We start from the raw sequence: 26513 nt of genomic DNA on the forward strand, positions 1-26513 counted from the left end.
GCAGCGGGTTAATGATCCACCTTGTCTCTGTGGTGACACCAGTTCAATCTCCAGCCCAGCGCAGTGAGTTAAAGGATACAGCGTTGTGGCTTGGATTCAAACTCTGCTCTGGGAATTTCCATATGGGGTGGATGCAGGAGAGAGAGAGAGAGAGAGAGAGAGAAGGAAGGAAGGAAGGAAGGAAGGAAGGAAGGAAGGAAGGAAGGAAGGAAGGAAGGAAGGGAAGGAAGGAAGGAAGGAAGGAAGGAAGGAAGGAAGGAAGGAAAGAAAGAAAGAAAGAAAGAAAGAAAGAAAGAAAGAAAGAAAGAAAGAAAGAAAGAAAGAAAAGAGAAAGAAAGGAGAGAAAGAAAGAAAGGAATTCCTAAACACACTCACCCCAACCCACACCTGGCCAGGTCCACGGTCCCTCCTGTCCAGCCAACAGATGAAGTCTCAACTTTGCCAAATTCTTTATTAAACCAAAAATCAACACCAAGCAAACTGCAGAACAGGAAAGTCGAACAGCTGACTCTCCCCCTCCTCTGCCCCGATGCTCTCCCTGGAACCACTTAAGAGTCAGCACTGGTGAGGAAATTAAAGATCCTCTTCTCGTGGGTAACAAGGGTCAGGTCTCTCCAGGAAGGGGACATTCAGAGTCAGCTCCATCTGTAGGGCCCAAGGAGGAGTTAGGGGCTAGCCCAGGGGGCTCTGGAGCTGCAGGGGGCTTGCAGAGGAGACCAAGAACTCCAGCACCTGCAGAAGACTGGACAGGGGGTTGGAGAAGTTGTTCCTGGCCTGGGGACCTCAGGGAGGCTTGGAGCTGGTGGCTCATGGCCACCAAAGATTCCAGATGCTGGAGCAGCTTTTGGTGGGGACAAGAAGCACTGTGGAGGTGCTGGCCACGGCCAGCTGGTACTGCTGCATAGGGATGCCAAGACTGGCACCAGTCTGGTTTTGGAGGCCGCTGCCCTCGCCCAACACCCTGCCAGGTTTCAGGCTCTCCCGACAGCCTCCCCCTGCCTCTGGGGGCACTCTGCCAAGTACAAATTCCCCTTGGAGCCAGGCTGCCTTTTCCCTGACTCTGCTGCAGGGCACCTCCTAGGCAAGAAGAGCCCTTCAGAGCCACATTTGGCCTCCTGTCCTCCAGCTGGTAACATTTCATCTCCACCTTTCTGTTGAAGGAGGTCATTCTGCGAACCTTCCCCGTCAAGGGGCTGTACTCTGCTGTGGCTGGAAGCCCTGCCTTGGGGAACAGCACAGCCAGCAGCAGGCTTGGGTGAGTGGCTTCCAGACCTGGAGAAAAGAGCGGGGAAGAGACCAAAGGCCTGGACAGACAGAACACATAGTCCCCAGAATCTGCATTCTGGCTGTGGCAAGAGATCTGGAGGTTAGACCCCAAGAAGAGCTTCCCAGCAGTGAGATGCAGCCCAAGAGATGCTGGGAAAAGTAAATGGGAGGGCGTAAAATTTGCTCTCACTGTGTAGGAAAGGGTAAGGCAAGCACGGATGGTTTGATCTCAAGACTGTATGACTCAGAGTCTACCACACTGTCCCCAGGACAGGCAGCCCAGAAAGAGCAAACGCTCTGCTCAGGAATAGGTACAGTTCACCCCCTGATCGCTTCCCCCCACCCTCCTCCCATGCTCCCCCAGAGACTGTTCATGCACAAAAGCCAAGCTTGGCCCAAGATAGCTGTGGTGAAAATATCCTTCCTTCCTTCCTCTTTTATTTAGGTCAGGCTTTCAGCCCATTTTTGGTGGGTATTGCCTTTGTCCTGCCATGATTGGGTCAAGTGTGACTGTGCCATGAGTTTCTCATCAGAGTGTCTGCTTGAAGAGGCTGTATGTGTGGTGGTTAGAGCCCAGATTCTGCTACTGACTGGCTCTGTGACTCTGGACAAGCCACTCACTTTCTCCTGACCTCAGTTTCCTCATCTATGAAATTAGGAAACTACTATTACCATTCCGATGGGGTTATTTTGAGAACTAAATGAATTAATATAAGAAAAGTTTTCAGAATGCTGTCTGGCTACATAAGCAATATACAAGTCTGAGCCATTCTTCTTTTTGTTCTAACATTTGCCCATCTCAGGAGTTACCTTCTGATATGTGCCTACCTCCACAGAGACAGGGATGACTCTGTCAATGATGCCCCATCTGGTCACCAAGTGAGCACAGGCAGGGTCTAGGATGGGCATTGGGCACTCACCTGGGCCTCCAAGAGGGCGCAGCCTGGAGGGCAGAGGCTGGAAGGCAGGCAGGGGCAGCAGGACCACCCCCACCTGTTCCACAGCCACCAGGCCATGGCGTTGCTTGTTGTTGAGATAGGAATAGAGCAGGTGGCAGTTCTGGGTGTCCGGAGAGCCCTGTGGGCACAGTCTGACCACGCAGACATCCTGCAGTTGCAGGAAGGAGAGCAGATTTAGACACAGTCATTCTTGGCTCCTGTGAACACCCCAGGTCTCATCTGAACCTTGAGAACCCTGTGAGGAAGAGCGCCCCCCGTTTTCCAGAGGTGGAAACAGAGGGACCTGCCCAGGGTCTCACAGTGAGTCTGCATTCTTGGGGAGAACTGGACCTGGATATCTTTTTTTTTTTTTTTTTTTTTTTGGTCTTTTTAGGGCCACACCTGTAGCATATGGAAGTTCCCAGGCTAAGGACTGAACTGGAACTGCAGCTGCTCGCGTACACCACCGCCACAGCAACGCTGGATCCTTAACCCACTGAGCGAGGCCAGGGAAACTGTCAGGTTCATTACTGCTAAGCCACAATGGAAACTCCATGGACCCAGATATCTTAAACCAGGCCTCTGCTCCAGAGCTGGAGCTAAGACAGCTCAGGCCTACGGGTCTGGTGCTAGGAGCAGAAGTGGTGCCCAAGGGTGGGTGATTACCTTGGCCTTGGCTGGACAGACGCTGGCCAGAAAGTCCCAGACAGTGTTAGGGGGGATGCAGCCTGCGGAGCGGATCACCTGGGGCAGGGCCTGGGGGCAGGTAGGATGGCCAGTCAGCCTTCCAGCTTCCCAGCCACTGAGGCAGACTCAATATCAGCTACCTGGAAGCCACAGTCTGTGGCCAAGAGGATGGCAGGCAGTATATCAGGACCCTCCATGGCTGCTGGGAAGCCCTAATTGTCCCCAGAGACCTACGGCCTGTCCTGATCAATCTCCTACAACTTCTCAGAAGCCTCTCACTCCCTCCCCTACCCCTCTCCCTGACCCAGCGCATTAGCTAATCATACACTCACTCAACGATGACTCCTAAAACCTTTCTGTGTTTCTGCAGGAGTGGGGCTGGCATCTTATTTGCCCCCATGCCTAGCACAGGGCCAGACACAGAGAGGGTACCAGTGATTTGTTTCAGAATGAGTGAGTGCGTGAATGAACGAATAAGGGGTGTGTAGCTGACAGGGCTGGTCAGTGTGCAACGGAGTCCCTGGCGAGCAGGACAGGAGTACCTGGATGAGCTGACAGCTGTGTCCCGAAACCAGCTGGGCCCTGACCCGGAACCGCTTGATGGAGAACATGTCCAGAGACCCTTCCCAGGGCAGCTGGTTGGACAGAACCTTTGTGGGCCCAGGAGGCATCTGGAGCCTAGAAGGAGGGACAGAGAGACAGGGTCAGGCAGAGCAGGTCATCAGAGCTTCCCCCAGAAGCTCCTTAGTTTTCAGAAGTCCTGTGTGTCCCCACTGTGGGTGCCCAAACACTGGTCCAAGTATGGCCTTCTGCGGCAGAGACAGTAGGCAGGGTGATAGATTCCACTGCACAGATGGGGAAACTGAGGCCCACACAAGAGATTGGGATTTACCCAAGACCATATGGAAAAGCCCAGGCTGTGTCTGCTGCCCCAGAGGTGGGCCTCCCCCACCCACTTGCCGGCTTGCCCACCTCCCTGGCCCCTGCCCCACACCTGTCCTGGGACTCCATGGGAGACTTCTCCCTGGCTTGGGGCATCTCTGGAGAGGCCGCAGGGACTAGGCTTGGGGCTCTCTGGAAGGCACTGTCCCCCATCCCTGTGGCAGTTTTGGAGGATGGTAGCTCACACGAGGGCTTCCAGCCTGCAGAGTAGAGGCAGGAGCTGAGACGGGGGCCAGCAGCTAGGCTGAATCCAGCCTAGGGGCTTTGCAATGGAATTTGAACAGATCCTTTTGGAGGCAACCTGGGGCACTGGTACTCCCACCCTGCCACCTTCTCCCCAAGCCCGGAACCCCTGTTGTCATTGAACCCCACGCCCAGCCCCGGCCCCTCATCCCTGAGCCCCTCCCATGTCTCCTTCCCACCCATGCAGATGCGGCAGCTGGAGTCTTGGAAGTGGTGTTTGTGTTGCTCCGTGGTGTCCTCGTGCTGCTCTGTGGTGTCCTTGGATGTGGCAGGTGGGGCCAGTGGGCCGCAGTCGACAGACACCATGGATCCCTGGGAATCGCAGGAGGAAACGGGCTGGGGAGGCAGCCGAGGAAGTCAGCAGCCTGCCAGGAGCAGGGGGCCTCGGGATGTGGTCTTATTTTTCTAAGTAATATATTCTTTTTTTTTTTTTTCTTCTTGTGAGTGCACCCATGGCATATGAAAAGTTCATGGGCCAGGAATCAAATCCAAGCCGCAGCTTTGACCTATGCTGCAGCTGCGGCAACACCAGATCCTTTCACCCACTGTGTTGGGCCAAGGATTGAACCTGCGCCATAGCAGAGACAATACCAGATCCTTAACTCACTGAGCTACAGCAGGAACTCCTAATATATTCTTTTTTTTTTTCTTTTTTTTTTTTTTTTGGCTATGCCTATGGCATGTAGAAGTTCCGGGGCCAGGGATCAAACCCAGGCCACAGCAGCAACCCAAGCCATTGCAGTGACAACGCTGGATCCTTAACTCACAATAATATATTCTTTTATTACAAGAGTACTGTGAACTTCTTATAGGAAATTTGGAAAATACAGAAAATTTGAAAAAAAAAAATCATCCCTTCTCCCACCACTCAATTGTTGATATTCTGGGTATTTCTTTATAATTGTTTTGCTATACACAGAGTTTTGGGGATCCTTTTACTAAAACAGCTGTGATCAAATACTCAAGCTTGTCTCTTTATTTTGTCCACGAACCACTGCAGAGGCATCTGCTGTGTTATACCGTCCCTGGAGACACGGCACTGATGGGGGGGACTGGAGTGAACACATCACCTCTGCTGCTAGACAACTGGGTCACTGCCAGGCTCTCACTGTTACAAATAACACTGCGGACCTCCTTGCGCAGAAAGTATTTTCCTAAACTTTCAATTATCTCCTTGGGACCATATCAGGGAGAATAAACTTGAAAGATTTTTGATGCCCATTGCCAAAACAACCTTTTCCCTCATAATAGAAAGAGGCTTCATCATAAAACAAGATTAAAGATTGCTTCAGGAAGATTTGAAAAGATCTTGAAACTATGCTTGCCTTAAAACCATCTCCATACCTGTGACAAGGCACAGGCTTTGGAGTCAGACAGCCTGGGGTCCAATCTCCCCCACTGCCAACTAAGTGACCTTGGGCTCATGGCTTCAGGTTCCTCATCCAGGAAACTGGCATCACCTAAATGAGGCACTATTTGCATTTTTTTTTTTTTTTTTTTTTTTTTTGCCATTTCTTGGGCCGCTCCCGAGGCATATGGGGGTTCCCAGGCTAGGGGTCTAATCGGAGCTGTAGCCGCCGGCCTATGCCAGAGCCACAGCAACATGGGATCCGAGCCGAGTCTGCGACCTACACCACAGCTCACGGCAACACCGGATCCTTAACCCACTGAGCAAGGCCAGGGATCAAACCCGCAACCTCATGGTTCCTAGTCGGATTTGTTAACCACGGAGCCATGATGGGAACTCTGAGGCACTATTTGTAAAGGGCCACACAGGAGGTGTTCAACAGGAGTAAAGATTGCTATTTTGTGTTATTTCTCCCTGCCCCCCTACTCTGCCACCCTCTGGCTCCTCCCCCTACTTTTACATTCAATTCACTTGGGAATACAGTTTGATGTGCGGTTGGCGAGCAGCCACACCCACTTAGAGAGCCTCTCTGCATGGCCAGCGGTTCTGGTTGTTGGACACTGGTGGGGAAGAGCACGGATTTTTGTCTGTCATGGTCATGGCCATTTCCCTAGCAAACAGGGCTCAAGGGCACCCCCCCATGCTGGACACACAGCTGGTTAGACCAGGGTGAATACTGACCCATGGAACACCCAGGCAAAGAACGCCAGAGCAGCCTTCTTCAGAGAGTGACTGCAGTGAGCCAAAGGGGACGCTCTGATTGGCTGCAGGAGGCTGAGGGGATGGGTTCATTGATTGGAGGGCTGCTGGGCTGCCAAGCCTGGCCATGTGCCAGGGGAGGAGCCACAAGGGAGGAAGGAGCAGGAAGGGCAGGAGGAAGGAGGGATCACCCGAGGCAAAAGGACACTCTCCACAAACCACCCTGGTCCCCTGCTGGACCATCCCTAAGTCCTTCCACTGAATCGAGCAAGTCTCTGCTCCTTACACCCAAAAAGTCACTGCCTCAGTGTGGCCCTCCTGCTTCCCAACCAGTCTGGGATCTGGCCAGAATGTCTGAGGACTGGGGGAAACTGTGGAGATACAGGACTCACTACCCCCTCACATGGGGTGCCTCGGGGTTGGGCCAAAACAAGGGGAGCAGCACTGAGATGATGTCCACAGGTTCTGTGCCAGTGGCTGTCTTGCCCCAAGCTCACCCATGGCCACCAAGACGGGCTCTCACTTACCACCAGATCCTCCAGGATCAGCGTCTGGTCCACGTCCCGCGGGATCTCGACTTCCCCCTTGTGGGTCAGTTTGGAGGCTGGGAGGCTGCATGGCTCCTTCTGGAGCTGCTCAATGATCTCCAGGCCCTGAGGGGTGGAGCATCCCCAGCTCAGCTGGGTTTGGGGGACACTGGCCACCAAGAGCTCATGCTCCCTTTCCTCCACTGAGGTCCCTCCAAGGGGGCTCCCCTTCCGTCCTAGCACTTTCCCTTCCTCCACACTCAGCTTCTGCCAGTCCCTCACCTGGAGGGCTCTCCCCCTCAGCCTTACCTCTCCATGTTCTGCTCATTCACCCTCCAACTCAAGCCCTGCCTCCTCCAGGAAGCCTTCCTGAACTTCACCTTCTCCCACAAGTCAAATCTGACCCTGAGTGTCCCCCATCCACCCTCTGTCCTGGGAAGAATGTGGTGTCATCAAAAGAGTGCAGGCTCTGGAGCACCAGCAGCTGTTAATAAAGACGCACAAGGTGGTATGGCTTAGGCGAGCCCTTCACCACTCTACATCTCAGCTGATCTATTCTCTAGAAATGAAATTAAGGGCATCATATTAAACAGCAGCCCTGTCCTGTCCTGTCCTGCCAGCAGAGTTGCAAAGCTGGCTTCATAGGACCCTGAACCTAGAAGAGCCCCAATGCTTAACGTCATCTTGAAATTCTTAATCACTGACCAAAGCACCTGCATCTTCATTCTGCACTGGCCTCACAAATTACATAGCGAGTCCTGTTCCCTGGTCCCCCACAGTGCCCAGACAGAAGCCGAGCCTACTGTGGGTGGATTCACCTAATGGATTTCAGTTATTATTCCAATCAGCCCAGTGTTTGCCGGAACAAGGGTCTTAGTGCTGCCCCCACCCCATCCCACAGGGCCCACTCCCTCCATCAATCCCTCCCTTTTTCTGTCTTTTTGCCTTTTCTTGGAGGTTTCCCAGGTTCCCAGGCCAGGAGGTTCCCAGGCTAGGGGTCGAATCAGAGCTGTAGCTGCTGGCCCACACTACAGGTCACGGCAACACCGGATCCTTAATCCACTGAGCAAGGCCAGGGATCGAACCCGCAACCTCGTGGTTCCTAGTCGGATTCATTAACCACTGCGCCACGACCAGGAACTCCAGTCCCTCCCTTTCTTATTGAACCAACAACCACCGGGACACGAGCATCTCCCAAAGCTCAGGGCCCACACCTCCCTTGCCCCGAGCAGTTCCCAGGGAGGGAGCGATCCAGGGACATAGGGTACATAAGGTGAAACAGTGAATGCGGGAGCCATGGGGTCCCTCCCCCAGCCTGGGGCACCAGGAAGGCTTTGGGCCTTTTCTGGGACTTCCGGGGCTGGGATGGGAGCAGGAACACCGCCCTGGATCCGCCTCCTGCCGTGGATGGTGATGACAACCCTGGACTCCAGGCTCCAGACGCTTATCCCCAGTGCCTTCTACCTCCCAGGCCCGGAGAGAAGCGAGTGTAAGAAAACACCTCCTGGGGATGTCACCTCTCCACCAAGCTCTCCCACCCAACTCCCTTCATTTTCACTTCTTTTCCTTTGTTTTTGTTTTTGTTTTTGATGGGGAGCATCTCTCTGACTCTGTCTGCCTGATCTGTTTCCTCGTTTCTATTTCTGTCCGTCCTGTACTCCGCGTCTCACTACCTCTTCCTCACTCTTTGTCTCTGTCTCTCCAGCTCCATCCTTGGGCCCCTCCCTCCCCCAACCCCTCCCCCACGTCCTGACTTGACCCAGTGGCTCACCCTCTTCTCCTCCTGGTCCCGCCAGCGGGCCAGCTCTTGGGGGGCCAGTTGCACTGAGTTCATCCGCACCAGGCCTTGGGGGGTGACATCTCCATGAATCACTTTGAGAAACAGGTCCTGCAGAGACAGGGGCTCTACCATGCCGCCTGGAGAGCCCACCCCTCAACACCCTGTGAGGGCTTCGCACCTCTGAGGGGGACCAGCCCAGCCCAATGCCCTACTCACTGGGTTCCTGGGGTCCCGAAGATTGAAGAGCAGGCTGCGGTACTTGGTCCTGTAGTGGCCGTTGGTGGCATGTGTCAGGTCGAAGAGGGCAGCCTCGATGCCAGCAGCGAGGCCCTCCACAGCCCCCTCACTCAGCACCAGGTCTGGGAGCTCCTGAAGGCTTTGGGGAACAAGGGCAGGGCCGTGGCATTGAGCCCGGGAGGGTATCCAGGCACTCAGCCCCAGATGGAGACATGGCTGGAGAGCAAGGTCTGGGCCAACTCTGGTTTCTACTCTGAATATTTTCCTACCTGAACCCATTTATTCTCACCCCAACTCTGGGAGGCAGAAGTGCTATCCTTCTCCATTTACAGATGGGCTGACTGAGGCTCAAAGAAGATGAAGGGCTTGCCCGAGGCCATGCAATCAGTAGAAAGCAAGACAGGCTTGCTCAGCCTCTGCTCTATCCCTGGCCAGTGAACTTGGCTATAGACGGACGGGAAGAAGCCTGGAGGGGCAGGGGGAAAGCATTGGTCAGGGCAGGGGTCTAAACCCCAGTCCTGGATGTAACCTGGAATCTGCCACTGACTTGCTGTGCAGCCTTTGCAAAATCCTGCCCTTTCTGGGCCTCGGTCTAACCATTAGTAAATGAGCGCTCCAGCTCTGATCACTGAGACACAGAGTCTCATTGTGTCTGAAAGCACCCTGCTGATATCCACAAGGACCTCAGCAGACACCAAGCCTGCAGCAGAGGAATGGGAAAGCATGACCTTGAACCCTGAGACCCAGGTTCAAATTCAGCACTTCTCTGACTTGTTGTGTGGGCAAATGGCCTCAGGGCTACAAAATGGGGTGAGCTGTACACACAGAAGCCCTTAGAACACAGCGCAGCTGTGGGAAGGGATGTAGGTGAGGGCAGCCCTTCAGGACATCCCAGAGGTCAGGGAACGCGGGCCAAGGTCTTACCGACTCCACAGCACCTCCCGCATGGCACGGACCACGGTGCTCCGTACCCCAGCATCCAGGGGTAGCTTTTCCTGCTGGGGCCAGAGCTGAGCTGTGGGGAGAGAGTCACTAGCTCCCAGAGGGTGCTGAAGGCCTTGGGGAGGGGCCACTCAATGCTTGGGCAGAAAAGGGAGGCATCCCACCCTTGGGAACCCAGGATGCCTAGAATTCTGAAAGTAGAGCCCAGGCGGCCAGCAGCCCCCACCCCTTTGGGGAAGGACTGGAGGCTGACTGCAGCAGGGGAACAAAAATCCCAGCAGGGGCCAGGGCCAGGAGCTGGGCAGGAGCCCCCAGCATCCCAGGAGTTCCTGGAAGACAGATGGCTGCTGAGGGGCACCCCCCAAGGCCCCTCACCTGAGTCCTCTGCCCCATTTTGTTCATCAGGCTTCTCTTCGCCCTCCACTGGGCTGCACTGTGGAGGCGGGGCAAGGAGCTGAGGCTTTATCCCTGGGCGGAGCCTCCCGGCCCCAGGGGGGACACTGCGTCCCCAGGTGCCTCCCCACTCCCACGTTCTCCCTGACCCTTGCTCCAGTGAGGGAGGCCGTGTGGCCACAGCAGCGGCCCTCGCCCCCAGACACTCAGCCCCAGCCTCCTGGACAGGAACCTCCTCCTGCAGCAGAACAAGGATGTGGAAAAGAAGAGGGGTCCTCGGGGGTCAAGGAGGCCACCAGAGCCCCATGCTGTCCCCCTTGAGGGAGGTGGCTAGAGGATCCTGGGATGGTGGGACATGCTGGCCGTCCAGGAACAAAGGTCAGCGACTGCTCTCTCCTACAAAGCGTGGAGGCCCAGCCCCTCCCTTTCTTCCTTGCCCCAGTCAAGCTCCAGAACTCAGGGGTGCACAGAGGGAGCACACAGACCCCTGCCGGCCAGCCAGTAGGAGACCTCCCTGCCTCTGGCTATTATTCTATGTGGCCACGTGCAAGTCACACATCTCTCTGGGCTGCAGCACCATCTCTGTGAATCAGGTGTGCACGTGTCTCTCCCAGCAGGATGAAGTGACATGTCAGTGTAAAGACCGCACTGACATGTCAGTTTACCTGGTTCCCCTTGGGGCCCTGGATCATGGGCCTGTCCTTCCTTCTGGGCCTCTGCGCAGGTGAGGCTGAGCTGATTTCCATCATGTCCTCCAGAACCTCCAGCTTTGGAGACAGTGAGTCCCCTGCCTGGCCGTCGCGGATGCCCCCCAGGAGGTGGATCACTGCCGTGGAACCAACCTGCCGGGGGACAAGAGCCCTTCAGAGCACTCACCTCGCCTGTGACTCTTTACTGGAAGCTCCATGAGGACAGGAAGCATGCATGTTTTGGCCCCCACTGTAGCCCCAATACCTAGAAAGGGTCTGGCACACGTAGAGTTCACTAAATGTTTGCTGACTGCCTGGCTTCTGCCCCAGGAGAGGAACCTGTCTTTATTCCCATCCTCTTGGCTTCCCTTCTCACTCCCAGCCATGGTCAGAGATACCCGGACCCTTACTGAGAAACTTCTCACCCTCTGGCCAGAAATGCATCTTATCAGGGGGACATATCTTGTTCCAAGGCCACCTTCTCTTACTCAAAGCTCTGTAAGGCCCCTTTTCGGGAGTGCTAACTTGCTATTTGCCCCTGAAGGGCGAATATGTCCATCATGCCCTCTGAAAGGCTGCCTATCACCCCTCTCTCGCCCCTGACCATTTCAAGATGCAAAGTGGTTTGGGGTCTTCTTCTTCTTTTTTTTTTTTTTTTTGTCTTTTTGCGGGCTACTTCCCGCGGCATATGGAGGTTCCCAGGCTAGGGGTTGAATCGGAGCTGTAGTCCACCAGCCTAAGCCAGAGCCACAGCAACGCGGGATCCGAGCCGTGTCTGCAACCTACACCACAGCTCACGGCAACACCGGATCCTTAACCCACTGAGCAAGGCCAGGGATCGAACCTACAACCTCATGGTTCCTGGTCCAATTCGTTAACCACTGCACCACCACGGGAACTCCAGGTTTGGGGTCTTCTAATGAGCTCTAGAATCTATCCTGTTCCCCTTTCCACTTTGGCTGCCAGGACGCTTAGTATTAACTTTGAGCCTGTACTTTTCCAGGATTGATAGAGGGTAAGGGGTTGTTGTAACAAGATTTCCCCTTCTCCTTCCCCCTTTCTCACTTTCTTTAGGCTTTTATCCCATTTAAGGGTGTTTTGATTCTTTCGATTTATTACAAACCACGGGAGATTGTTTTGAAAGCAAATGGGTCTGAAAACTAATCCTTGAATGAAGCATCATGAATGGTCAGGTTCTGAGCTTTGGGGAAAACTTGGAACTCTGAGATTCAGCATCACTGGGAGTGGGGAATACTAGGAAGCTCTGGAGGAGGGCAGGCTGGGGGGCTGGGATCGTCTCTGGGGAGGACCCCTCCCACCCCACCAGACCTTAGGAGAAGGAAGAAGAACAACAGTAAGAAAAATCAAAAACCTACATAGCACACATGCTTCACCCCATAGGCCATTTTCATTGCCTCCTTGGAGAGAAAGAGGATACAGAGGTTAGAATTCAGAGGACTCAGTGACCCCACCACAGGGAATTCTCAGGTTGACACGCATACAAAGATGAAAGATGTATGTTCAGGGTTCACTGTGTTGGCATTTATAACAACAACAACAAAAAACTGGGCACAATCCAATGTCCATCAAAAGGGATGATAAATAAGTGGTGACACATCATACCATGGATTGTAAGTGGTCATTACAAAGAGTGAGTTGCAGGAGTTCCCACTGCAGCTCAGTGGGTTAAGAGCCTGACATAGTGTCTGTGAGATGCGGGTTCAATCCCTGGCCTCGCTCAGTGAGTTAAGGATCCAGCATAGCCACAAGCTGTGGCATAGGTCGAGGATACGGCTCAGAACCCGAGTTGCTGTGGCTGTGGCGTAGGCTGGCAGCTGTAGCTCTGATTTGACCCTTAGCCTGGGAACTCCCATAGACCACAGTTGCAGCTGCAAAAAGAAAAAAAAAAAAAAAAAAAGAGTGAGTTGTAATAAAAACTACCATTCACCGGGAGCTTATAAAACAGCTGGCTGTCATATACATGATCTTATTAAGGTCTCAGAACAACGTCACGAACTAGGTACTGTTTCGATCCCCATTTTACAGATGAGGAAACTGAGGCTCAGAGAGGCTCTGAAAAGTGCCATAGCTACTAAGGGCCAGAGCCAGGATTAGGTCCTAGTTGTGTCTGACCCTAAAGCCAGGCACTGAACTTCCAGGCTACGCGGAGAACACTGGCAGATGTGGAAAGATTCATGGAAAGATGTCAAGCTGTATTGTTTGGAGAAAATGGAAAAAATAGGTTACGGAGCAGTATCTGTTGCATAAGCCCATTTATGTAAATATATATTTATAGATGCGTAATAGAGGCTGCCTCTGGGGAATGAAATTCCATGGGGATTTTCATTCCTACTTGTAGACACTTGGGTATTTATGTTATTCAGAATGAGCATGTGTTTCTTTTAACAATCAGAAACACATTCCTTAAATTAAAAAACAAGTTCAGAACAATGTGTAGTGTGCGACCATTTGCTTTAAAAAGAGAGAAAGAATTTTTAATTTGTATCTGCATAAAATAGCTCTAAAAGTATCCACAAGAACCTAATAACAGAAGCTTCCAGCAGGAGAGAGCCTGGGAGCTGGGAAGGAGACCTTTCTTTCTTTCTTTTTTTTTTTTTTTAATGTTGGGAATGAATCAGCCTTTCAAAAAAGCAAATTGAGAAAGAGGGGGAAAAAAGAGAAAACGGGACATCTGGGAAGGAAAACAGGAAAGAGATTCAGAGTGGTCCTTCACAGTTTAAAACCTTTCTGCTGGGCCCTGTTCTCAGGGCCATTATGAGGCTCCGAAACAACAGGCAGCAAAATCAGAGCAACAAAGATGAGACACTAGACTTAGCAGACTATAATACAACATATGTACCTATAATATGTGTAAAGAAATAAAAGGAGATTTTTGTTTCTTTGTTTTTGGCTGTGCCTGAAGCATGCACCAAGTTCCCAGGCTGGGGATGGAACCCAGGCCACAATAGCGACAATGCTGGATCCTTAACCCACTGAGCCACCAAAGAACTCCCAAAGAGGAATTCAAAGAAAATAAAATTATAAATAGGCTGTTAAATCTATACAAACACTGACTATATGAAACTATAATATTTTTGTAATTTGTGGGATTAAAAAATTAACTTGGGACCAACCTACTAGATAACGACAGCACATAAATCAGGAAGGTGCATGCTTGGAATTAAAGCATTCCAAGATCCTCTTATTATTTCAGGGAAAGATAAAGACAGTAACTACCCTTATACTTTGATAGGTTAGGTATTTGTGTTAATATTTCTTTTCTTTTCTTTCTTTTTCTTTTTCTTTTTTCTTTTTTTTTTTTTTTTGCTGCACCCACAGCATATGTAGGTTCCCAGGCTAGGGGTCGAATCAGAGCCATAGCTGCCAGCCTACACCATAGCCACAGCAACACCAGATCTGAGCCTCATCTGCAACCTACACCACAGCTCACAGCAACACTAGATCCTTAACCCACTGAGCGAGGCCAAGGACCAAACCCACAACCTCATGGTTCCTAGTCAGATTCATTTCCACTGCACCACGATGGGAACTCCTGTGTTAATATTTCTAAGACAGCCACCAAGAGAATACAAACAGGACATGGAAAATTTCCAAACTACTAGAGGGGTGAAAAGGAGCAAGAAAAAGTAATCAATCTAAAAGAAAGTAATAAGGGAGAAAGTGTAAAGAAAATGTAGGATATATGCAAAGCACAAAATAAGACAGTTGGAATAGATTCAAATAAGTCAGTAACTATAACAAATGTAAATGGACTAATAGTTCAGATGAATAAAAATTATCAGACCTTTAAAAAAAGAAAATCCAATTAGAAGATATTTATAAAATCTATTTCTAAAACAACAATGCAAAAAAAATCTAACAGAAAAACATGGAGTAATATGTGAATGGGAGTTCCCACAGTGGCACAGCAGTAACGAACCCGACTAGTATCCATGAGGACAAGGGTTCAATCCCTGGCCTTGCTCAGTGGGTTAAGGATCTGGCATTGCTGTGAGCTGTGGTGTAGGTCGCAGATGTGGCTTGGATCCTGTGTTGCCATGTCTGTGGAGTAGGCAGGCAGCTGTAAATTGTAACAGGGGGAAACCCCCTCATTCTTAAGATAGTATAAAAATAAGAGAATAGAGATTTCCCACTGTGGCTCAGTGGAAACGAATCCAACTAGTTTCCATGAGGATGCAGGTTCCATCCCTGGCCTTGCTCAATGGGTCCAGGATCCAGCATTGCCATGAGCTGTGGTGTAGGTTGCAGATGCAGCTCGGATCCTGTGTTGCTGAGGCTGTGGTGTAGGCTTACAGCTGTAGCTCTGGTTCGACCTCCAGCCTGGGAACTTCGATATGCTGCGGTATGTCCCTAAAAATAAATAAATACATAAAATTTTTAAAAATGAAAATAATAGAATAAATAGAAAGATGATGCTGAAAACAAACATACAATGGAGAAGCGCAACAAAACCAAAAACTGGTTCTCTGACAGCATGGATGTTCCTTAAAAAATTAAATATAGAACTACCATATGATCCAGCAATCCCACTCCTAGGCATATATTCAGAGAAAACCATAATTTGGAAAGATATATGCACCCCAATGTCCACTGCAGCGCTATTTACAATAGCCAAGACATGGAAGCAACCAAAATATCCATCAACAGGATTGAAAGAACCGTGGTATATAGATACAATGGAGTATTACTCATCCATAAAAAAGCATAAAATAGTATTGTTTGCAGCAACATGGATGGACCTAGAAATTATCATACTAAGTGAAGTAAATCAGAGAGAGACAAATATCATACGAGATCACCAATATGTGGAAACTAATAGAAATGATACAATAGTAGTTACAAAACAGAAACAGACTCAAAGATTGTGAAATCAGGAGTTCCCATCTTGGCGCAGCGGAAACAAATCGAACTAGGAACCATGAGGTTGTGGATTCGATCCCTGGCCTAGCTCAGTGGGTTAAGGATCCGGCATTGCCTTGAGCTCTGATGTAGGTCACAGACATGGCTCGGATCTGGCATTGCTGTGGCTGTGGGGTAGGCCGGCAGCTGTAGCTCTGATTCAACCCCTAGCCTGGGAACCTCCATATGCCATGGGTGCGGCCCTAAAAAGATGAAAGACAAAAAAAAAAAAAAAAAAAGATTTTGAAACCAAACTCATGTTGATCAAAGGGGAAACGAGTGGAGGGGGATAAATTATGGAGATGGGACTGATATATACACACTCTTATATACAGAATAGACAGGTCAGGAGAACCGACTGTACAGCACAGAGAAATTTACTCAGTAGTGTGTGGCAACCTATATGGAAAAAGGAATGGATATGTGTATATGTATAATGATTTACTTTGCTGTATGCCTTTAATTAAGACAGCTTTCTGAGTCAACTGCATTTGAATAAAAGTTTTTTTAAATTGGTCCTCTGAAAAGACTAGAAAAACAGACAATTTTCTGGCAAGATTAAGGGAAAGAGGGAAGATACAACTAGACAAGGTTTAGAATAAGCCATCATGAGTGCGCAGATCTTAAAAAAATAAGAGGCTATTATGAAATACTTTATGCCAACATGCCAATAAATTGGAAAACTCAGACAAATATAACTTACCAAGACTGACTCAAGTAAAATTTTTTAAAAAACAGAATAAACCTATACCCATAGAATAAACAATCAGTATAGAAGGAATCATCTTCCCTAGAGAAAACATACAAGTCCAGACTTTTTTAAACCCAGCGATTCTACCAAAATGTTCAAAGAACAAATAACTCCAATTTTATACAAATTACTGCAGCAAACAGAAAAAGAGAAAACAATTCATTCTAGGAGGCTGCAAAACCTGGATACCAAACCTTACAAGTATTGTATGAGAACAAATCATTTCAGGCCAGTTAACTCATCAAGAGAAGTACAAAATTTCCAAACCAAATACTGTTGAAATGAATCCAGAAAACATAAAAAAGATATACCATGATCAATTTGGGTTTATTCCAGAAATGCAAGATTGACCAATATTTTACAAACCCAACTCAATAAATTGACTTTTATTAGTAAGAGAATATAAATGATGTCATCTTGAAAATGCAGAAAATACATGTGTTAACATGTAATGTCCATTCAGAATAACAAGCAAATCAGGAATAGAAGGGAGCCTCCTTACCTTGATAAGGTGTCTATATAAAAATATAGCAAACATCATACTCATGGTGAAATAATGAGCACATTCCCTTCACAGTCCAGAACAAGACAAGCATCCCTGCTCTCACCACTTCTATTCAATATTATACTAAAAGTCTTAGCTGGCACAGTAAAGAAAGGGGGTGGGGAGACGTAAGAATTGGAAAGGAAATAACAAAATGGTAATTATTTTCAGATTGTATGATTATCTACATAGAAAAGAAAATCCTAATAGATAAACTAGATGAATTCAAGATTTCCGAAAAATCCATTGCATTTTATATGCCATCAGAAGTTAGAAACTGCAATTTTAAAAGGTTACTATTTTAGAATACATCAAAAAATATAAAGAAATAAAATCAGACATGTGCTTTAGGATAGAAAGACCACACAACCAATTACAAAGTAGTCAGCCCCAAAACTCTGAATCCAAATCTAATCTAAGCTCCAGGTTCAACCACCAACCACCAACAGAAAATGCAGAAGACAGAGGGACAGGTTTCACTGTATCACAGAGATGCAATAAGCTACAGAACACACAAGAAAAAAATAAACCACAAGAAAAACCAGATCGTTACGAAACCTACAGATTAAAAGAGGCTTAAAAGGCTTATCAACCAACTGCAGTGTGTGAATTTTATTTAGATCTTGACTAAAAGGACAAAGTTCAAAAATAAATTATCATCTCTATGAGACTATCGGAAATTTGAATACTAAGTGAATGTTTGATGATATTAAGGAATTATGGTCAACCTAATAATGTATGGTTGGTAAAGCTGGGGGATGAGTATAAGTGATCTCATGTGAGGGACCAGCAATTTTTTTCTGTAAAGAACCAGAGAGATAATACCTTAGACTTAAGTTCTCCATTGCAATCACTCAACCTGCCATTGTAATGGACAATATGTTACAAATAGTTGTGCCTGTGCTCCAATAAAATTTTATACACTAAACCAGGTGAGAGGACCAAAGTGCGGGCCATGATTTGCCAACCCCTGCCTACAATTCGATCTACTTTTACATATATTTGGAATTTTCCATAACAAAAAGTTATGTATATAATATGTAGGCATAAATATGAAAAAGATATGCAAGGCTTTTATGGAGAAAGTATAAAACTTTTTGAAAAGCAATAAAAATGTTCAAAATAAATGGAGGAATATACTATGTTCGTGGACTGGAAGGACTCAGTATTGTAAAGACATTAGTTCTCCCTAAAATGATTTACAGGTTCACCATATTTCTCATTAAAATCCCAACCGTTTTTTTTTGTTTGTTTGTTTGCTTTTAGCGGTCACACCTGTGGCATATGGAAATTCCCAAGCTAGGGGTTGAATCAGAGCTACAGCTGCCAGCCTACGCCCCAGCCACAGCAACACCTGATCTGAGCCACGTCTGCGACCTACACCTGAGCTTGCACCGCGCGGATACTAGTCAGGTTCGTTACCGCTGAGCCACAATGGGAACTACCCCCAACAGTTATTTTTAAGTGTGGAAACTGATAGGCTGATTATAATATTCACGTGAAAGAGCAAAAAAATGTAAGAGTAAAGATCCTTCTGAAAACAAAGTTGGGAGACTTTTCTTACCATATATCAAGAATTATTAATAAGCTGCTATAATTAATATATAATTTTAGCATAAGGAAAGAAATTTTAAGTCAAGTGAGAACAGGGAGACCAAAACCAATCCCACATGTATGGAGGCTTGATTTATGACAGAGCTGGCATTGCCTAGAACTGTGGAAGGACAGACTTTTCAGCAAATGATGTTAAAACAATTGAGCATCCATATAAAAGAACAATATACCCCGTATCATTCACAAACATCAATTCCAGGTAGATTATAGACCAAAGTGTGAAAGGCAAAATAACGCAATGTAAAAGAACATCTTCCTGGGAGTTCCCGTCGTGGCGCAGTGGTTAACGAATCCGACTAGGAACCATGAGGTCGCGGGTTCGGTCCCTGCCCCTGCTCAGTGGGTTAACGATCCGGCGTTGCCGTGAGCTGTGGTGTAGGTTGCAGACGCGGCTCGGATCCCGCGTTGCTGTGGCTCTGGCGTAGGCTGGTGGCTGCAGCTCCGATTCGACCCCTAGCCTGGGAACCTCCATATGCCGCGGGAGCGGCCCAAGAAATAGCAACAACAACAACAACAAACAAAACAAACAAACAAACAAGAACATCTTCCTGACCTTGAGAATGGAAAGGAATTTCTTAAAAATATTATTATATATACATACATAGATAATCTTTTAAAGGATAAATTAAAATTAAGAGTTTTTCTGAAATTCTGCCTTTTTTTTTTTTTGGTCTTTCCTAGGGCCACACCCACGGAATATGGAGGTTCCCAGGCTAGGGGTCTAATCGGAGCTGTAGCCACCAGCCTACACCAGAGCCACAGCAACGCAGGATCTGAGCCGTGTCTGCAACCTACACCACAGCTCACAGCAACGCCGGATCCTTAACCCACTGAGCAAGGCCATGGATCGAACCCACAACCTCATGGTTCCTAGTCGGATTCAATAACCACTGAGACACGAGGGGAACTCCAGTTCTGCCTCTTTCTAATTCTGCTTCAATTCAATTTCCACTTCTGGGTGTAGCCACAAAAGCTTTGAAAGCAGGGACTTGAATAGATATTTGTACACCAATGTTCACAGCAGCATTATTTACAGTGGCTAAAAGGTGGAAATAACCTAAATGTCCATCAACAGGTGCATGGCTAAAAAAAACGTGGTAAGCACAGCCTTAAAGAGGAATGACATTGTGACACATGCCACAGCATGGAACTTGACGATATGCTAAATGAAATAAGCCAGACACACACAAAAACAAATATTGTACGATATCCACTGAGATACCAAGAACAGTCAAATTCATAGAGGCAGAAGTAGAACAGAGGTTAGCAAGGGCTAGGGGAAGGGGACAAGGAGTGTTATGGTTTAATGGGCACAGAATTTCAGCTTGGGAAGAAGAAAAAAGTTCTGGAGACTGGATGGTGGTGATGACTGCACAACAATGTGAATGCACTTAATGCCACTGAACCGTACACTTAAACATAGTTAAAAAGATAAATTTTTTGTCATGTTTCATACTTTACCACAATAACAATTTTAAACTATTAAGAATTTCTACCCATCAATAGACGCCATAAGGAAAGCAAAATATGAGACACATTTTGGGAGAATATATTTGCAAAACATATAACTGACAAAGGAATGGTATCTAGACTATATAGAGAACTCCTACAGAGCATAAGGAAAAGTTAAAACAACCAAAAATATTTTTTTTGGCAAAAGATTTAACAGAAATTACCTGAATATATGTGAAGATTCTCCTTCGTAATACAGAAGTGAACATTAAGACAACACTGAGAGAGTTCCCTGGTGGCTCAGTGGGTTAAGGATCAGCATTGTCAGGCTCTTGCTCTGGGCACTGCAGTGACGTGGATTCAATCCTTGGCCCAGGAACTTCTGCATGTCATGGGTGTGGCCAAAACAAAAAACAAAACAAAAAAAAAAACCAACACTGAGACCGCAAAGCACATCCCCACTTTGGCAAAAAATGGAAGTCTGGTAGTATCAAATGTTGGTGAAGATGTGGAGTTACTGGAATTTTGCTGATGGGAGTGTAAAGGGTTTTCAAACATTTTAGAAAACTGGCACTGTATAAATAAAGCTGAAGATGTGTAGACCCTAAAACCTAGCAATTCCACTCCCAGGAATCTTCCATGGAGGCACTCTTGCCCAAATGCACCATACACAGCTATTCATCATAGCAGCACCATGTGTAATAGCAAAAAACTGCAAACAACCCAAATGTCCACATGGAGTCAAGGAAGAAATAAATTGTGGCATATTCATGCAGCAGGATACTTGCCGTCAACACTTAGGATCTGTGTTATCTTGGGAAAGTTACCTAACCTTTCCGTGCCTCAGTTTTCTCATCAGTAAAACGGGGATAATACCAGTATCCACTTCACAGTGTTAATGCAAGGATCATTTCATTATTCAAGGCTCTTAGAACAGTGCCTGGAACACAGCCAGCTCTCTCTGTAAATGCTCCTGTTGTTGAGATTCCTTGGCTCCTGCCCTTAAGAGATTCCCTGCTGATACCTGACCACACTTCAGTCTCTTCATTTCCATTTAAGCAACGTTGTCCTCTCCCATGTCCCTGCTTTTTTTTTTTTTTGTCTTTTTAGGGCCATACCTGCGGCATATGGAGGTTCCCAGGCTAGGGGTCCAATTGGAGCTGTAGCCATTGGCCTATACCACAGCCAGATCTGAGCCACATCTGTGACCTACACCACAGCTCACAGCAACACCAGATCCTTAACCCACTGAGTGAGGCCAGCGATCGAACCTGCGTCTTCGTGGATACTAATCAGATTCGTTTCTGCTGAGCCACCATGGGAACGCCTCCCTCCTCCTCTCTTGACCCTACCCCACCTACTGCTCCACTCATGCAATGCACCAAGCTGCTTGGTGCTTCTGTACTTTGGCATGTGCTCTGCCTTCTTCCTAGTATGCCCTTCCTACCTGCTGAACACCCACTTCCTTTGCCTAGACCCAGCTCCCTCCCCTGCCCTACCCCACCCCTAAGCCCTGCCCCCCAGCCCTCCCCAAGGAACACTCAATTGCCCTCTGGGTATCCAGGATCTGCTAGGCTTCAATCTGTCTCTCTTTTTTTTTTTTTTTTTTTTTTTTTGTCTTTTTGCTATTCCTTGGGCCACTCCCTCAGCATATGGAGGTTCCCAGGCTAGGGGTTGAATCGGAGCTGTAGCAACTGGCCTACGCCAGAGCCACAGCAACGCGGGATCCTAGCCGCAGGCTCACGGATCGTTAACCCACTGAGCAAGGGCAGGGACCGAACCCACAACCTCATGGTTCCAAGTCGATTCGTTAACCACTGCGCCACGACGGGAACTCCCAATCTGTCTCTTAACTCTGGTTACTTGTTTGTCTCCTCCCTACTGGACTTTGAGATCCTGGAGGACTCCCCCTGCTCGTTGAACAAATAAAGTCCCATAAAAATCTAAATCCCGTAGCCAGGCCTTTAACCTGGCTCAGAGCATAAACTAGAATTGAACAGGCCTGGATTCAAATCCTGACTCCACCACTTCCTTGCTGTGTGACCTTGAGTAAGTTACTTTACTTCTCTGAATCCCAGTTTTCTTAATCAGCAAAACAAGGGTATTGACACTGACTTTTCACGCTATTGTGAGGATTAAATATGAGATGATGACCTATGTGAAGCTCCCAGTATACAGTAAGCACTTAAAAGGACTAATCTTAGGCTGTCCATCTGCTGCCAACATGTTCTTCCCTCACACACCTCCTGACACTTTGCAGCTGCAGACAGAGTACCTGACGCTGGGAGCCTAGGTGGGGCTGGGAGAGTTGTGTGCCTCTGGAGCCGTGATGGGCAGGGCAGGGGCCATTGGCAGAGCGGTTATCCTATCCACGAAGTGGCTCCAGACCTCACTGACCATCGTGGGGCTCAGGAGAGAAAAGAAAACGGTGTTTCAATCAACCTCCCCAACCCCCTCCAAGAGTCACTATCTCAAACCAAAAAAGTACAACACAGCCCAGCCTCTCATGCCAGATTCCCAGCAGTTCTGGGACCTAGTCGATTCCCCCATTTCATAGAGGAGGAAACTAAGATTTGGAGAAGAGACATCTCTTGTCTAAAGTTGCTCACGCCATTGTAAGAAGCAGAGGATGAACTTGAATCTGTCTACATGCCTCTGACACGGGCCAAGCTGCCTCCAGGAGAAGGTGCCTGGGCTCTGAAAGGGGATCCAGACCAGCTGGGCACTATGCTCACACTTGCCCACACACTGCTCAGCCCTGTCCTCAACCACCCGTCCGTCCCTGTCACAGCCCAACCTCAATTCTTCCCCTACAGCTGGCACCAGTTGCCATGGCAACAGGTTGTTTGGGAAGCTATGGGATGATGGGCCACGCCACAGAGTCAGGGATGGGGCCTGGAGGAGAGGGCAGCTACTCCCAGTAGAGGCAGGTACCTGGCTCCACCATCAAGCTCAAACCCCTGCTCCAAAGCGCCGCAGACCCAGGAATCCCAATTCTGGACGTCTGGCCCCCCCCAAATAATCTGAAATGGGGAGAAGCCAGATGCATAGGGATGCTCACCCCAGAAGTACTTACAGAAGAACAAAATTGTATATGTCAGCAACACATAACATTTTTGAGTATTTTTCTGGTACCAGACACTGGGCTAAATACCAAACACATGTTCATGACATCTCATTCACTCCTCACCAGCGTCCTGTGAGGTAAGTACTTCTAATACCCCATTTTTGCAGATGGGGAAGTTACAGTCAGAAAGACGAAGCCGCTTGCCTAGGTCCCTCAGAGAGCGGCCAAGCCAGGACTGAATGCTGATCTGTCAGCCTCTAGGCTTTTGCTCTTAACTACAGGACAGTGGTCAGAAGTGAGACAAGGAAATCCCAGCCCATCCTCTGGTCCTGACAGTGCCTGTGGACAGCTATGATGCAGGGTTCAGGAAGCGCATGTTCACAGCAGATTCCAGAAAATTCTATGTACCAACTTGGAAACATCTTCAAATACTAAGCACTTGAGAAAGAAAGTAAAAGTTCCAGAACAAGAAGGCATATTATACATAAAAAGGTGCAACCAATATACAGGTGTTCATACATGCATAGCAGTTAATAAAAAGAAGCCTGGAAAGATGCTAACTGTTAACAGTGATTATCTCCAGACAAAGGCCACTGAGCCGGGAGTCCTTAAAAGGATTTTTCTCATTCTGTGTCAATAAATTCATTGTAAAACACGCATGCAGAAGTTCCCAGGCCAGGGATCGGACATGCACCACGGCAGTGACCCGAGCCACAGCAGTGACAACACCAGATCCTTAAGCACTGAGCCACCAGGAAAATCCATTCTTTTTTAATACCCAAAAAATCAAGTTATAAATTTGGACCTGCATGATCTCATTTCTCAGCCAAGAAGAGATATACATGCATAGAAAAAGATGGAAGAAAGAGCATTTACCAAAATGTCAACAGGAGATAGCTCTGAGTATTGGTATTACGGGAATCTTGATTTCTTCCTTATTTTCTATAACAAACATTTCATTTTTAATTAAATATTACCGTTTCTGAGTGATGTTTACAAAGGCAATGCAATCGCATTCAAATGTAATTATAGTAACAAATAGTGGTAAATCACACAAGCAGCTCACTGGGTCTACGAATTTGCTGTTTAGTCTTGAACTAGTCCTTTTACCTGTCTGAGCCTCAGGGTCCACATCATTAAAATGGGTATATACCAACAGCATCTACCTGGAGGATTGTTAGGAAGATTGAAGATAAAGTGCTCGGGACAGTACCCAGCACGTGATAAGCAGGCCAGGGGCTGTTGTCGCTGTGGCGCCAGTGGAGAGTGTGCACAGCTAAGCGGTGCAGCAAGCTCTCCAGACAGACTGCCTGGGGCTGCATCCTGGCTCTGACATTTAGCAGCTGTGGGACCTTGGGCTTGTAACCTTACCTCTCTGGGCTTCGTGCGAAGACTAAATCAAAAGCGCCTAGCACATAACACCTATTCAATGGGATAAAAATTCGACTATGTGAGAAATATACATCCAAAACAGGGAGTGCCATCTTCTGCCTTTGGTGGATAAACATGTTCGCTGTGGTTATTAATAAAAACACCCTTCTTATTATCAGTAAAAGAACATTTGGAAAGGAATGGCCAGGCCCCAAATTCCTTGCTGTGTGAGCTTGGAGAAGTTCATTAACTTTTCTGAGCCTCAGTTTCCCCACTGGGAAATAGAGGGCTAATGCCTATCTCGCAAGGCTATGGTAACACTCGGGGAAAAGCAAATTTGACATAAAATGAATTTACCTTGTGCTGTGCGAGACACGTCATTTTACACCATCATCCCATTCAAGCCTCAAAACGACCCCATTAGACTGGGTTTTTTTTACAGATGAGAAACTTAAAGAGGTTAAAAAATATCCCAGGGTCACTCAGCTGGGAAGTGAGCAGAGATAAGATTTGAACCCAGTGGAGTTCCCGTCGTGGCGCAGTGATTAATGAATCCGACTAGGAACCATGAGGTTGCGGGTTTGGTCCCTGGCCTTGCTCAGTGGGTTAGGGATCTGTCGTTGCCGTGAGCTGTGGTGTTGGTTGCAAATGCAGCTTGCATCCCGTGTTGCTGTGGCTCTGGTGTAGGCCGGCAGCTACAGCTCCAATTAGACCCCTAGCCTGGGAACCTTCATATGCCACTGGAGCGGCCCAAGAAATGGCAAAAAGAAAAAAAAAAAAAAAAAAGATTTGAACCCAGAACTCAGGGACTCCGGAAAATAATGATGCCCTCCCTCTGCCAACCTCTCAGACTCAACTTACCAGTTTGGGGCAGCCTCCTGGGCTGGACTCCTCTGGTTGCTCCTGGTTGGAGTGGTCTGAGCATCTCTCAGTGTCCCCATCCTGGGCACAGGGCACTGGCCCCCTTCTCAGCTTTGTAGCATACTTGTATCTTCTCTGCCCTGCGGCCTGGCCTGATCTAGCTTTGCTGGCTGCAGGCTCCAGGGAGCTGGCAGAGGTGTCCGTGGAAGCAGTGAGTCCCTGCTCTGGCCTCCCTCCAGACACTGGCTGAGCCTCGACCTCTAGCTCCTCCTGGTCATGTGAGGTGTCAGGGCCATCCTCACCACCAGCCCCCAAGCTCTGCCCTGCTTCTTGCCACTCTGGGGAAGCCTTTCCAGACTCTCCCAGGCACAGTGCCGGGCTCTGTGGAGGAGCCTGGGTAGCTGGCTGAGGGAACTCTCCTCCACTGGACACTGGGGGCTCGACAGGGGCACAGGGTGTGTCTGGTGGGGCCCCATCCCCTGCAATGGGCAAAGATTCCAACTTCTCAATCCCTGAGGCACACTCCTCCCAACTTCCGCCTGGGTCTGCAGGCCCAGACCCAGTGTCCTTGCAAGAAAGTGGCCTGCAAGAAACTCCCACAGACTCCACATCAGCACCATGTGAGAGGCCTCCCCCAGACTGGGGCTTGTCCCCACCAGGGCTCTGGCCAAGACACAAGCCGCCAGCCCCCTCCTCACCCTCTAAGGGGGCCTCACACATCCTGCTTTTCTTTCTTGCCCCCACAGACATGCTCCAAAGATTCCTGGGCCCACTGCCAGCTAAGATGTCATGGAGAGAAACCAGGAGCCTCTTGCAGGTCTGGGCCCTCCCCTGGGCAGGCACTGTGGGCAACTGGATATGGAGCCTGGGGCCAGGCAGCAAGTCCTGCCTCTGTCCCACAGCTTGCAGCGCAGGGACCACCAGGCGGGCCTTGGCCTCCACACTGGCCCCAGGTGCACCCACAGCCTGGCAGCTGGCACCTTGAAGGGCCTCTTCCGGGTGGACCCTCTTCCTGCTGCCAGCCCAAACTGGAGCCCCAGAGCTTCCTCCTGCAGGTGTGGGGCCAGGCCTGACTGGGAGCCGGTTTCTTCCACATCCTCCTGGAAGAGCCCACAGCTGTCTCGGGGGCTGAGAACAGGGTCCTCTGCGCTGGAGCCCTCCACAGCCACCTGCCAAGACATG

At 48.7% G+C, this 26513-nt stretch overlaps 1 protein-coding gene across 1 annotated transcript; it reads right to left on the minus strand.

Moving 5' to 3' along the window:
• SPOCD1 (SPOC domain containing 1) lies at positions 438–26513 on the minus strand. The gene is given in 15 exon segments (XM_021097602.1): positions 438–1272; positions 2187–2373; positions 2871–2960; positions 3434–3569; positions 3886–4077; positions 4156–4388; positions 6711–6836; positions 8482–8598; positions 8707–8866; positions 9652–9742; positions 10045–10102; positions 10728–10904; positions 12128–12169; positions 25332–26386; positions 26389–26513. Coding segments are annotated over 15 exon segments (3456 nt in total). The 5' UTR covers position 26513; the 3' UTR covers positions 438–604.

This window comes from Sus scrofa, chromosome 6 (genome assembly GCF_000003025.6).
Source record: "Sus scrofa isolate TJ Tabasco breed Duroc chromosome 6, Sscrofa11.1, whole genome shotgun sequence".
NCBI classification, from domain to species: Eukaryota; Metazoa; Chordata; class Mammalia; order Artiodactyla; family Suidae; genus Sus; species Sus scrofa.